The sequence below is a fragment of the Endocarpon pusillum genome (genome assembly GCF_000464535.1).
Source record: "Endocarpon pusillum Z07020 unplaced genomic scaffold C713767, whole genome shotgun sequence".
NCBI classification, from domain to species: Eukaryota; Fungi; Ascomycota; class Eurotiomycetes; order Verrucariales; family Verrucariaceae; genus Endocarpon; species Endocarpon pusillum.
Window position 1 is genome coordinate 165,614 of NW_006913559.1, and position 12,945 is coordinate 178,558.

The 12,945-nt window shown below is 49.8% G+C and overlaps 4 protein-coding genes across 4 annotated transcripts; 2 read left to right on the plus strand and 2 right to left on the minus strand.

Annotated features, from left to right (window-relative positions):
* Positions 1-1,869: 1,869 nt before the first annotated feature.
* Positions 1,870-3,000, minus strand: EPUS_04329 (uncharacterized protein; the record flags this gene model as incomplete). Its single annotated transcript, XM_007788241.1, has 1 exon — positions 1,870-3,000. The coding sequence occupies one exon, from the start codon at positions 2,998-3,000 to the stop codon at positions 1,870-1,872; it is 1,131 nt and encodes a 376-aa protein (XP_007786431.1).
* Positions 3,001-4,171: 1,171 nt separating this feature from the next.
* EPUS_04330 (uncharacterized protein) lies at positions 4,172-4,657 on the plus strand (the record flags this gene model as incomplete). The annotated part of the gene is made up of 1 exon (XM_007788242.1): positions 4,172-4,657. The coding sequence occupies one exon, from the start codon at positions 4,172-4,174 to the stop codon at positions 4,655-4,657; it is 486 nt and encodes a 161-aa protein (XP_007786432.1).
* Positions 4,658-5,584: 927 nt separating this feature from the next.
* On the minus strand, positions 5,585-11,050 carry EPUS_04331 (uncharacterized protein; the record flags this gene model as incomplete). The annotated part of the gene is made up of 7 exons (XM_007788243.1): positions 5,585-5,926; positions 7,982-9,166; positions 9,221-9,329; positions 9,378-9,469; positions 9,520-9,953; positions 10,003-10,960; positions 11,015-11,050. The coding sequence occupies 7 exons, from the start codon at positions 11,048-11,050 to the stop codon at positions 5,585-5,587; spliced, it is 3,156 nt and encodes a 1,051-aa protein (XP_007786433.1).
* Positions 11,051-11,643: 593 nt separating this feature from the next.
* EPUS_04332 (uncharacterized protein) lies at positions 11,644-12,943 on the plus strand (the record flags this gene model as incomplete). Its single annotated transcript, XM_007788244.1, has 4 exons — positions 11,644-11,733; positions 11,790-12,632; positions 12,690-12,845; positions 12,908-12,943. The coding sequence occupies 4 exons, from the start codon at positions 11,644-11,646 to the stop codon at positions 12,941-12,943; spliced, it is 1,125 nt and encodes a 374-aa protein (XP_007786434.1).
* Positions 12,944-12,945: the final 2 nt, after the last annotated feature.

The window sequence follows — 12,945 nt, forward strand, 5'->3', positions numbered from 1 at the left end:
TATAGCACACAGAGTTGCTATGGACCAAAAGAAGAAGGAACAAATACTCAAAAAGGCCCAGCAAGAGGCAGAAAAGGCAGAAAAGGCTATCCAACGCGCCATAGCCAAGGATATGCGCGAAATCAATGTAGAAATGGCTCGAATGGCCAGAGTCAATCCTAAATTGTTTACATAATGCCTATTTGAGCTATTTCAATCAATTTTATCTTAAAAATGGCGACAGCAACGTTGAATTGCTCGTGGGCTCAAAATGCCAAGAATTTGTGTTGCAAATGGTGACCTGTTGCAAAAGCTGACATCCCACGTTACCAGACTTCATTGAGACCTAACGTAGTATGCTTGCTCCAGAGGAACAATACATCGACCACTCCCCCAAAATGACAGCGCTTTTAGGTTTCGAACCTAATTAGTAGATGTACTTTTCATAGCAGACTGCTCCAGCTCACGTTGAAATCTGGCCGCATCAATATTTCCCAGCCTTCTTGAAGCAGACATCGAGGGCCGACGCCATCCCATCACCTACCTTTCGCGCGGTAGAAGTCCCGAGGCAGCCTGAGGTCCTTCTATATCCCTCTCTTCACCCCGGCACTTTAGGAAACAGACCTGAAGTGTTGTTTACGTCGACCACTGAGGATCCGGAGAAAATGCTTTAAGGATCTAGAATGAACGTCTCTCATTTTGTGTAATCGCTCAAATTATTCTTCTCTATAGATATAGATATCAAAATCATAATCTCTCCGCTTTTGACGGCAAGATTTCTCTGATGATTATACCGTCTCATTCGTGCGTTCTGTGACAGTTTCATAGAGCTCACTGGTGCACATCTGTCCCGTACCGCGCCAACTCAGGGTACCTGGTGGACCGAGATGCACTCCCTTGGCCATACAATCAAGCTCAATGCTACCGCATTAGATTTCCATCATATCAATTATATGTAGATGCAGAAGACGCAGGGCATCGGTTGCCTGCCTGGCCGCCCGCGCATTCTAGCGCTGGGAGAATGAAACAATTCCTACGTCAAATTCATGCTTCCAGTCAAGCGAGCAATGCTCGGCAAATCACGACCACTGCCAGGTAACAACAGCAGAGGCATTGAAAGAAGGCATAGAGAATAAAAACCCAGGCTTCCCATCCACTCGATCCTGGTTCTGTGTCTTAATATACGGAGGAAGCTCAAAGGAGGCTGACTACCTCGAGGCAAGGGCAAGGGGCAAGGGCAAGGGAAAGCCGCGAGGTTTACGCCTACATCCATGTTTCCAAGATGCAGATGACAGACGGAGCTGATTGAACTAAATCAGCAAGCAATGCTTGTCTTGAGCTGGGATTTCAGTGTGTGAGGGCCGCCCGCTTGGTGGTATTGGTATAGTGATGGTGCTTGGTATGTGTACCTATAGATGTTAGCAGGTTCGGTGTCTATAGCTGGGCGTCTAGTGGTAGGGAGGGAATCAATGATCCAATAGCGGGTATGAACTGGCAGGATTCGAGAGGTCGTTACCCTTCAGTCAATCATTCGTTGAGTACCAGAATATAGGTATCGGTAGGTCGGTGTCAGTCCATAGCAAGTAAGTACCATACAGTATAAGACCAGGCTACCCTTACTTCGACATTTGCTGCACTTGCTGGATATAAACGAGAATGTATGTACTTGGTTGATTATGAGATTTGTATCTAATGTACTTAGAAATTACGTATGTGCGGTATGGCCACAGGGTACAAAGAAATCTTTGAGTCCCTCCAGTGCCCAAACATAGAATCAGAATATAGGTTATGTCCATGCTCAACCTGCCAACGAAATACAGATTTCCCTACCCATTTCGTTCCAGGTCTTATTTGCCAAAGCCTTTTCCTGCCCTAAATACAAACCTCCTCCTAAACCAAAGCAAACAGCCTCTGAACCGAATTCGGATCCTCGATAAAATTGCAGGTCCTAGCCGGTGGGGCAAATTCTTGCGCAGCCAAATCCTCGCTCGACGGCGCACTCTGCGGCGCCAGATTGAGGATCCTGAACTGTGACTGGGGGACACTGCGATACCAATTCGCCGGAGGGTCGCCAAGACACTCTCCTGTAGTGACAGGTCGGTAGCCACGTGATTGCAGGCGTCGAATTTCATATTCAGCCAGAGTATAGACAGTCTCGCGGTGAATGTCGTGATTCAGGACGATGTAGCTGGCTGAACCCGGATCGCGAGCGGTGAACTCGTCAAAAGTTCGTTGAGAGTTGCCGATCAACTCTGGAGAGTTATTGGCATAGTCTCTGGTGTCAAGATTAGTGGAGATCACGTGGTAGCCTAGGTCGGCCATGTCTGCTTGGGAGGCGCTATCGAAGGCTAGGTAAGGAGGGCGCATGTAGGTAGGGAAGACGCCGAGGATGTTGGCGAGGGCTTGTTCGGTTCTGTACATCTCCTCCCTCCGAGCCGCGGAAGAAAGAGTGGTGAGATCTGGATGGCTCCAGGTGTGGGAGGCGATCTGATGGCCTTCGTTATAGGCGCGTCTGATAATGTCAGACCATTGGCCCACTTGATCGATGTCTCCGTTCCCATTGCTACCAACGACGAAGAAGGTGGCTTTGACATTGTACTGGGCCAGCACATCTAGGAGATGGGGTGTATAGATGTAGGGCCCATCGTCAAAGGTAAGGGCTATGTCGCCGTTTCTGACGCAGTTGAATATGACGCTGCCGTATGGCACAGAACCAATCTTTGGTCTCGGAACGTCCCTGACGGACCCACTACGGGGGCCTTGGGGTGGACCTTGAGTTGTAGTTGAGCCGCCTCCACCGTCACAGTTTCCAAAGTTAGGTTGACATGCTGCAGCACAGTACTCGGGGCCTCCGCCACACCAACCCCATTGTGAGCAGCATGGAGCTGAACTGGGGCACGTGTAGCCGTTGGCAGGCCCACATGACCCATCAGGACTGACTGCTCGCTTTGCATGGTGATATGGATGAGCAGTCACCAAGCCCGTGGCCAAGAAAGCAGTAAAGAAAGAACGGTAATGCATATTGAATTTGGCTGCGCAGCATGAGATGCAAGAGATAGACGCGAAGGGCGGCAGCCTATATAGCACTGGCAAAGGAAATAGGAATAGGAGGGTGGTCGGGAGAGGGGGCAGGCAGAATGAAATACGAGTGGATCATCAGAGCTTTCCTATGTTGTACAAATGCTCACCCATATCAAACAATGGTAAGGGTAGCCATTGAATATATTAATAGCCTGCGAGGCAGCATGAAGCGCGTGGGTATGGGTGGTTCAAGGACGGCTCACCTATCAGCAAAGAAGAAACTTCCCAAAAAGCTCTTAAGTGACAAGCCGGCTCTTCAGCTGCAAGCCACTGATTAGCTGGCACTGTACCACCAATCCGACTACTAGTGCATAAACAAGTAGGGTTCGTGCCGCGTGATTTCGCTCACAGGTTCGTCCGAGACAAGATGATGTGGTGAAGGGTTAGGAAGCATGGTGATCAACGAATTGCAGGTGATCAACGAGTTGCCGGAGCTCTATCGTACCCAGCTGAGAGTCGTCGCGTGAGCCTGCCGATGGAGACAGCTGGATGAAGGCGAAGGACTTGGAGAGGCTGTGAGGCTGTAAGGCTCCCAGTGGCTGAGGCTGGTAAGCAACGGGCACCTTACATCGTAGTTACGCATCTAGCGTTTAGACTTTGGTAGGGATGGATGATCTCTGCTGTCTGACCGCGTCTCGGGGGCAACGAGGCTCAGCCTTAATTGTCGATCCTGATCCCGGTCCTCGATGCGCATGATGTCTCTTCTCGACTCTTTGCGCATGCAGTAAGGCCTACCTATCGATAAACGACCCGCTATTCAATGGGCACGTCTGAGAGGCTGGTGCTGCTGATATCTACCACCAAAGTTGTCAGGATGGATGGCGAAGGGCAGGTGGTGGATGATAGTAACTATTAGTCGTACTGCGTAGTAAATGAATGGCTGGAACGAAAAAGATGATATCATCATCATCACACTTGAAAAGAAAATTTGGAGTATGCCGCTCTGTGCTGTAAGACTGCCCCTCCTAACCAGTGTTTAACCTCAACAAACTTGCTACTATTGTCTAATTTATCATTTTATCGCGTCTCATTTTTCATCTCATCCGTGCTCGCAACTTCTTCCTAACGCTACACAATTCCAGCTCCGAATCCTCCATAGCATCCTCTTACGATGGCATCTCTCTTCAACACCACCAGCAACATCTCCCTGTACACCGTCCCCTTTGCCTGGGCACTCTGCCTCGCTCCCCGTGTCTATGCGACTCAACTCTATGAGAAAGCATCTTCTCGACAATTTGACAACCGAGAACCACGATCCTTCACGAAGATGGTAATGGAAAATCAGAGCATTGACTCGGCCACCAAAGGTCGCATCATTCGTGCTGAGAGTGCCCAGCAGAATGGCTTCGAGAACATCGGCTTCTTTGCTACCGCTGTTGTTGCTGGAAACCTGGCGCGTCTTGATACTACCTGGCTGAACACATTGAGCGTCGGCTATGTCATCAGCAGGATTCTATACAATCTGATCTATCTCAACAATACCACTGCAGGCCTTGCGACGACGAGAACTGTGACCTACATTAGCGGAATCGGAATGATTTGGACAATTTTCATCATGGCAGGGAACAAGCTACGCTCTTCGCCTTGGGAGATATGAGTGTTGGAAGATGGACTCGACATATAAATCCAACACCACGCTTTTGTGCAATTAGCAATCAGCCAATCTTTTTTCTCTATTTCGTACTAGTGCAGCTTCGTGTTGGTGCTTGACAGGCGGCATTGACACCTGCGAAGCATATGCGAGAACTGTGACAAGCCACAGCTGGCCGTTAGCCTCATAAACTCTCGTTCCCTTTCCAAGGGGAAAAGGGCTACCCAAAGCACCGCATCCGTGATTATGGCCCTGGCGCAGAGGGTGAATACCTCGTCGAAGAGGCGCAATCGTAACTAGCAGTCGCAGGATTCAGCGTGGTTGCCTAGTTAGGTAGCTGCTAACCCGCACACCCGAAGATAAGCTGTGGATGGAAGGCTGTTTCGGGTCGTTTGTCCCAGCTGGAAGAATGTGAGGGAGCAATCGGAACGGGAGGGAGTAAATGGTCTGAGCAGGATGAGTTGGAGGGTACGGTGGCTTGGGAGGAATTGATTCCGGCATTGGCTGTATGGAGGTCAAGGAGCGGGAGGGGAGGAATAATCGTTGCGGTGTTGGGAGTATAGGCGCCTCATAGGGAGGGTGACGATAGACTGAGCAGGTGCTGTAGACTAGGTACGAAAGGACCGTAGAAAGCATTTGACGAGGGGAAACCTTAGTGGTCTCCCGTGCTCGTTTGTATACTATATTATCTACCATATGCATAACATATCAAGCACGTCACGATGCCGCTTTGTCCCAACTACAAAGGCTGTATTGTGCCACAACACATCCCGCTTTCGCTTCCAAGCATCTCAACGGCAAACCCAGAGCGCCATCCCTTGTCCATATTCAATCTCCATCCACCCACCCATCCCTCTCAGTTCTCCATCCCAGCCTAAAAATCCCCCTTCTCCCAAGATTGTACAAAATGGTCCAATCAATCAATCCATCCAGTCAATTACCCCTCGTCCTCGCTGTCCGCGGCCTGCGAACTTTCTCCACATAAACCGTCTCCCCTCCGCCACCAGACGTACTTATACTCCTCCGCCTCCGCCTCCTGCTCCCGCCGTTATCATCACTGTAGCTTACCACCGTCGCTCTCCTCTCACTGCTATCCCCTTGACTGCCGTTGCGGGCAGAGTTTAGCATCCAGAGCAGTAGCAAGACGCCGACGATGGAGCCGATGACTATTCCGGCGATTTCGCCGCCGGACAGACAGTCACATGCTGCTGCTGGGGTGGTGGACGGGGGTGTGGTGGTGGTTGTTTGGCGGGCAGAGAGGAGGGGTGTGGGTGCCTGGATAGAGGGATCACCAGATCAGTTAGAGTCGGTTAGTATCTAAAGGGCGGTGAAGCTGCTGGTGGGATGGCTTGTTCTGGTGACCGGTTGTGTCAGGTGAGAGGGAGGAAGGGGCACCCACCATTTTGTCCTTTGCCACGCGCCTTATCTTGCACCTAGAGCGTAAAGTCCGAGCGATACCGGTTTGTGGCCACGAGTCCCAGTTAGAACTTTCCCTGTAACTAACTGCTCCTGCTCGTGATCCGGCCGCGCGTGATAATTGCGTCCAAAGAGCACGTGTTAACGGTTTTCAACACTGACGGACTAACTAGCGACAGTGAGGGCCAACAGGAAGGGTGGGAGAAGATGACATGGCAGAAGATGCGAGCGGTACACGGTACGTGACGTATTGCGGATGATGCCAGTTCCAGCACAACCCATGGCCGGGGCGGACGTGCAAGCATGATGTTGATTACCCATCCCATTCCGAATTCTGCCACAGCTTGGGCAAATAGCATGCGTCATGCTCCATCAATGTTTGGTCATTGTTACTTACGTAGTACTCCGTAGCAAGGCTCGGTTCGGATTGCACTCGCTGGTTCGGGAGCTTGTTTTGTTTGGAGGTGCAGTTCGCCGGAGTTTGGCTTTAACTAACTAGTTATGGCTTGTCTCAGCTGTTCCTAGTGGGGCGGGATGCACCACTAACAGAACTTGGCAATATCTAAGCGCTTGGCAATATCTAAGCGAGGTTGCTCCACTTGAAGTTGCTCAAAAGCTGATTGATCGCAGCTGAGGATGAAGAAAATCCATCCTCCTATTCTTTATCATGTTGATACCAGAGAGTAATTCGTATCCTTCGTCCACCGAGGTTCACTGCTCGATCATAGACATGCTGGACACGCTGCAAGACAGTGTTTGCTCTAGGCAATTCGACGTGCATGATTTGGGCAAGGGGGCTGGAAGCTAGGTTGTTTGCTGACGGGCTGCTCGGCATAATCACCAATGGCTGGGGAAAAGCATTGTGTCCTTCCAGCCAGGGCAAAGCATAGACATCTCCTATTCGAGCCAGAGCAGTTGCCTGGCATTTATTTGGCCTGCTGCCATGAACCTGCTGCTCGTCATTCCTCTTCGCGATGGTCCGTCACAATCTGCTGGATCTTGAGGAACAGCAGACTTGAAACGGTTGTCGTTCTCAAGGCTGTCACGACCACCCGTGTTTGTCCAAGATGATCCTGACATTACATTGATGGATTTGCGTGCCAGTGATAGAACAAGTTGGATCCCAACCGGTTGCCCGCCCTGCGAGTCAGGAAGGATTGAGTCTCTCACGAAGTACATTTTTGGTATTCAAAAAGGGCCCTGGAAATTGCTTCGATTTGAGTCTGGAAATCTCTTGACTTGGGCTTTCAAGCTTCACCCTCGACTGCTGGGTCTCTGCCACGTTGCGAGACTACAACTGAAGAAAGGAGGTCTGCGTCTCCAAAGCTCCAAACTCTGGCATTCCTTTAGCTATTAAACGTTAAGGTACTGACCATGCACAATCTGGAAAGTGCAGAGCCATTGCCAGCTCACCATGAGGAAAGTATGCATTTGATTGTGCCCAGACGGTGTTAGTTGGCAGTGATAACGCAGGGGCACCACTACGAGTTGAGATATTTCAGGTATTCAACCAAAGTTATCACAGAAGTGATGTTCAACAAGAATTTGTGCTGATACAAATCCATGCTTGGGCGGCGTGTCACTCAACGTGGCAGAAAAGCAGCAAGATGCTGAAAGGTAGGGGGTGAAAAATTGGTCGGTGAATTTACCGTATACTACCACTCTCGCAGGGATGGTTTCAATATTCATTGTAGGGATAAAAGATGGCAGGGAGAGAGGGAGACTTTCGTCATAATATCAGAGCAGTTGAGTACACGACGATTCCTTGTTCCGTATGTGCTCTTGATATTAGCTGGCGATGCCTCCTTGTGTCCAGGACGTGAAGAAGCATATATACTCGAAACATACCACATGGTGAAGCAAAATAACCCGTCTCACTTCCATACCTCAAGAAGCGCTATATCTGCCACTAACCAAGCTCCTCGCTGTATTTACTTCCTTCCACACTTGAGCAGGACTAGCAAGAGCTGTCCCATCATCGGCAAAAGGATCAGCAGCAAATTCCCTTGACTTTTCGGCTCCCGCTAGTAGACTCACACCTAATCTGCTTCCAGTTGTGCCGGGCAATTCCCACCGCGCCTCGATATACCCTGGTCGGGCTCTCGAGCCTGTGGTGACGAATCTGGCCAGCAACTTCTGCTGCTCGCTCGATACGACCAATTCAGGCAGTTTCCATACAACGACGCCTTGCTTGCGTTTGAATGCTGCTCCGATCTGAGGTGCCATCATCGCGCTCGTGGCTTTGCCGGCATCAGCGGAAGGGTCGAGCGTGATTGATAGAGTGACATTTTTGAGTGTGATAGAAATGGTGGAGGACTGAGTTTTATTTTCCGAGAGGACAAAGGCTGGGTTCAGAGTATACATCACAATGACTGACACCTGTGTGTCTTGAATTTGCCAGGCTGGTGTGATGAGAACAGGCGAATATACGGACGGATTCGAAGGATCGAGATGGAGTTGGTATTTGAAAGCCACAACCGGAGTGGGCCGCTTGATAGCTGAGAGCGTCACAATGTACTGTCCTGCACCCTCCTCAGAAATTGCTTTCTCCTTACCCTTCTCTGATGCTGCCGCAGAGACAAAGCCCGGATTGGGGGCAATTTTCTCGAGCACTTGGAAATTGTCCAGCCTGATCAGTTCTGTGTCTGACGGCGATTCGGATGAGTTGTATGCTAGCGCTACCTCACCAACGACAAAAGACTTGTTGACAGTTCCATCTGAGAACCAGGTGCTGACAGTCTCCACGATTGAAGAGTTCAGACCCGGCTCATGCATTTCTGGGTGATGGACTAGTGTACCCAAGCTCTGGGCTGAGTGTACAGAGGTCGTATCTGACATGTTCCTCTCTTCTGGTAATAGGGCTGGTGCCTTTATAGGTGAAGCGGTTGTAGAATCTGCATAAGAAGAAGCTGCGGTGCCTACAGTCACAGTCTCGGCCGCATATACTGCTGTTGCTGGTGCGAGACCTGCTTCGGAGCCAGGAGAGATCTCATTCTCGGGTAATCGGGTTTCTGGATTCGGAACGAAAATTGTATTTCTAACATCTCGTCTACCACGCATACTGCCGCCCAGACGATTGATTCCTGAAGATTGTGCTTGCTAGATGATGATAAGTAAAATAGCTTTTGTTCTGTTGTACAGAAGCAGACTTACCAACCGCAGCTGATTGGCCATGTTGTCCATGGCTTGTTGAGCTTCAATTTCATCTTCCTGTATAGGTTGATCACGAATCTTAAGCTTTCGGATAGCTTCTTCGTTCTCTCTAATTTATGGTCAGCGACCACGAGCGTTAACAATGGTCTGGACTCACGCATTGGTTGCCGCGGCTTCTTGCTGAGCACGAGATACGACATCCATGTGCTGGACAGGAGATGGTGGTGTGACACTGAGCTCGTGTAACGGCTAATGATAGTGAGCAGAATTTCTCTTGGGAGACTTTGAACAGAGTATACCTGATTGAGGGTGACGGTGTTGGTGGTTGTAGCTTGGTTGACAGAAGCATTCGTTCCAGTGACATCAACATGGTTTTCTGCAGAACTTGTGCCATTCACCAATGCTGAACCCATGTACGTCTGTTCTTGTCTTACATTCTCTGATCTGGTTGATGGACGGTTGGCCGTTTCGGGACGTCGCATTGAGGATGTCGGTCTGGTTGTTTCTTCTGAGGTGGTGGGGGCCATATTTCGACTTGTAACTGACACAGCCTCACTATCTGGCTGGCTTCTTGAGGAATCTCCCCTGCGGAAAGGCATGAGAGATGACCGATTTCGTTCCTTCTTTGGTTTCTCTGCGGATGGGATGGGAGGTGGTGCTGCATTCTTTCTCCTCCCCATGACAGTACCTAGACGACTTTTCAAGCCTTGTTTCTTAGGTGTCTTTTTGGTTTCTGACCTCAAGTTAATCAGCTGTAGGAAAGAAACAGGCCAAATACGCACCTGGTGTAAATCCTCCTTGACCAGTCTCATCGGAAAATGTAGGTGTTGGACGCGTTCTATCACCTGTGAGCCTTGGTGGAGGAGGCATGGGAGGCGCTCCTCCACCCGCAGAACTCAATCGGCGGAGAGTGCTAGATGCCGAGCTTTGCCTTCTTGAAAGGGGTGTCCGGGGAGGATCTGTACTGATTCGTGCGGCAAAGGTCTTGATTTCGTCCGCTGTCTCAATATTCAGCAGAGCATTGAGACACAGTTCTGCAGGCTTCCTGTTCTGTTCTATACTATCCACCTCATGGGTCTGAAACTGTGTGAGGACATCCCGCAGGTGGTTGACTCTGACTTCATCTAAGGACTGGAGCTGTTCAAATACGTAGGCTGCTTGGGTTTCCCACTGCTGGTTTGCATCGTCCACAGAGGAATTGGCATTAGCGGCGCGAGCAGATAAGAGTCTCCCAGACTTGTCCTTCAGCTTGTCCGCCTTTTTCTGTGCATTTTCAAAATCTTTGGCTATCGATGTCAAGTTGCCCCGTACTGTGCTCATGGCCTGCATCTCCCGGTTCTTGCTTGCAAATTGTCGTAATGGTGTCTCTGCATCGATCTCGATCTTCTGCGCCAGGCTTTCGTGGGACTGGGCGAGAGATTCAGTTGACTCGACAATGCGCTGCCAGGGCAATTGGAAAATTCTGATGCTGTTAGCAAAGCCGAGAGTGTCTGAAGAGCCTGTGCTACCCAAGCGATGCACCTCCACTCCTTTGCGGCCTTCTGGCAAGCTTCCGGAGACCCTGTGCATATGTCTCCTCGACTTTCCGTCTTTCCTAGAGGAGTGTGAGCGATCGAGAAAGGGATGCGCGGAGATATATGTATCCACCAGAAGCCAGTCGGCGATATCATCGTTGGTCTTTGAAATGACCTCAATGCGATCATTCAGCACATTCACAGCTTGACTCGGTTCTAAAGCGGACTGTTGATGCTATGAGCAATCATGTGCAAGGACGATAAGACTGTCGCCACTGACCAATAAAGCCGGATATTCTTGCCTTGGGCTACCCATGTTGTCGACCCAGACATGGTACACAACTCGCCTTCTCACCTTCGGTTACTGTGCACTGACTCTGACTTGGCGAACCAAGATGCGACAATGAGGTTTGGATGCGCGATCAGCCTGAGATAGATTGCCTACCTACTTCGGAACACTCCGGTGCGTGGCAGTAGGCTGCCTCGTGGGAATTCACTTTGGAAAAATAGAGAAACGACCTTCATTCAATCATTCAACTTGAACAGGTCGAGCCTTCTTGCTTTCTTGCTATCTTGCTTTATGAGCTTAGAATGCTGTGTCTGGCTGTCTTAAAGAGTGAAGTAATGAGGCTGCCAGATTATGCCTCCGCATAGTTACTGGCAATCTTGTCTACACACGCACTTTCGCTAGATGAGGAGGTCTCTGGTGAAGTACCTTACCTTACCTAAGGGTATCTTAGATCAATAGGACCTTCATCGGCTTACGTCTCAAGCAATTATGGATATCAGCTTTACAATGCGTTTGGGCAACATTATGTCCTTGTCTGTGCTTTCTTTCCCTTTTGATGACAACATGTGTCAATCGAGCACAAGACTTATTTTTGTTCTTTGCCTAGGACTTCGGTTCTGATGGGAGTGACGAATAGTCTTGATTCTACGGTAGCCCAAGCCTACGCAAAAGAGCTCGAGGGGCAAATCTATGACCAAGTGACATCGAAGGTGGTGTGGCCAAACTGGAGTTTTTCTCTTACCATGAGCTGACAGGGTGCTTCAAGGATGAATATGATACTGCTTGCACCAATAAAATAAATGAGCTGAAGCAGCAGAGCCCTCTTGTTGAGTCAAGGGCATCTGAACCTGAAGCAGATGGGTTGTACCTCCAGGGCCCAGACTATGGACCATACCGGAAAGCAACCTTCTACAAGCATGGTCGTTTCTCTAGCGTGTTCAAAGCTGTTGATAAGGATCAGGTTGATGATATGGATGCGCCAACATCAAACCTCGTAGCTCTGAAAGTCACAACGCCATCTGCAATGACTCCGCCACACGATTCCGAGCGAGAAGCTAGAATTCTCCAGGAAGCCAGATCTGAGTCTGTCATCCAACTCCTCTCGACTATGTGGCAACCTGGTGGCCGCCTGGTCCTTGTCTTTCCTTTCGTACCGGTGGACTTAGAGACATTGATGCAAAGCTCATCAGTGGAGCAAAAGGATGTGAAAAGTATAGCTCGTGATTTGTTTAAAGCGTTGTCCCATCTGCATTCTCTACAGATCATCCATCGTGATGTGAAACCATCCAATATACTGCTTCGATCACAGACCGGCCCTGCCTATCTTGCCGATTTTGGCATTGCTTGGTCGCCAAATGATCCAGCTTCCGAACCCGCTCAGGAGAAGATCACTGATGTGGGAACAACATCGTACCGCCCACCAGAGTTGCTGTTCGGATACAAGGCATATGACACGTCACTCGATCTTTGGGCAGCTGGCTGCACGGTCGCTGAGATGATCCGACCTTACCATCGAAGTATCTTTGATGCAGGAGATCTCGGGAGTGAGCTCGCATTGATCAGATCCATCTTCTCGACATTGGGCACTCCAGACGAAGAGTCGTGGCCTGTAGGTAGCACTAAAGCAGAAATGGCTAACCAGCTCACTAATGATACGTTTCCACAGTCAGTCAAACAGTTTCCCGACTGGGGCAAGATGCGGTTCGTCGATTATCCTGCGAAGCCTTGGTCAACGATTCTCGACGGCGCTATCGATCTGGAAGTGGAATTTGTGAGCAGTCTTGTTCAATATGAGGCTACTCGGAGGATGACCGCGGCTCAGGTATGAAACTCTCTAAGCTTTCGGCTTTTGCCAATTGGCGACAATGCTGAAATGTGTAATAGGCTCTGAGCCATACGTTCCTGAAAGAGGTCCTATGAAG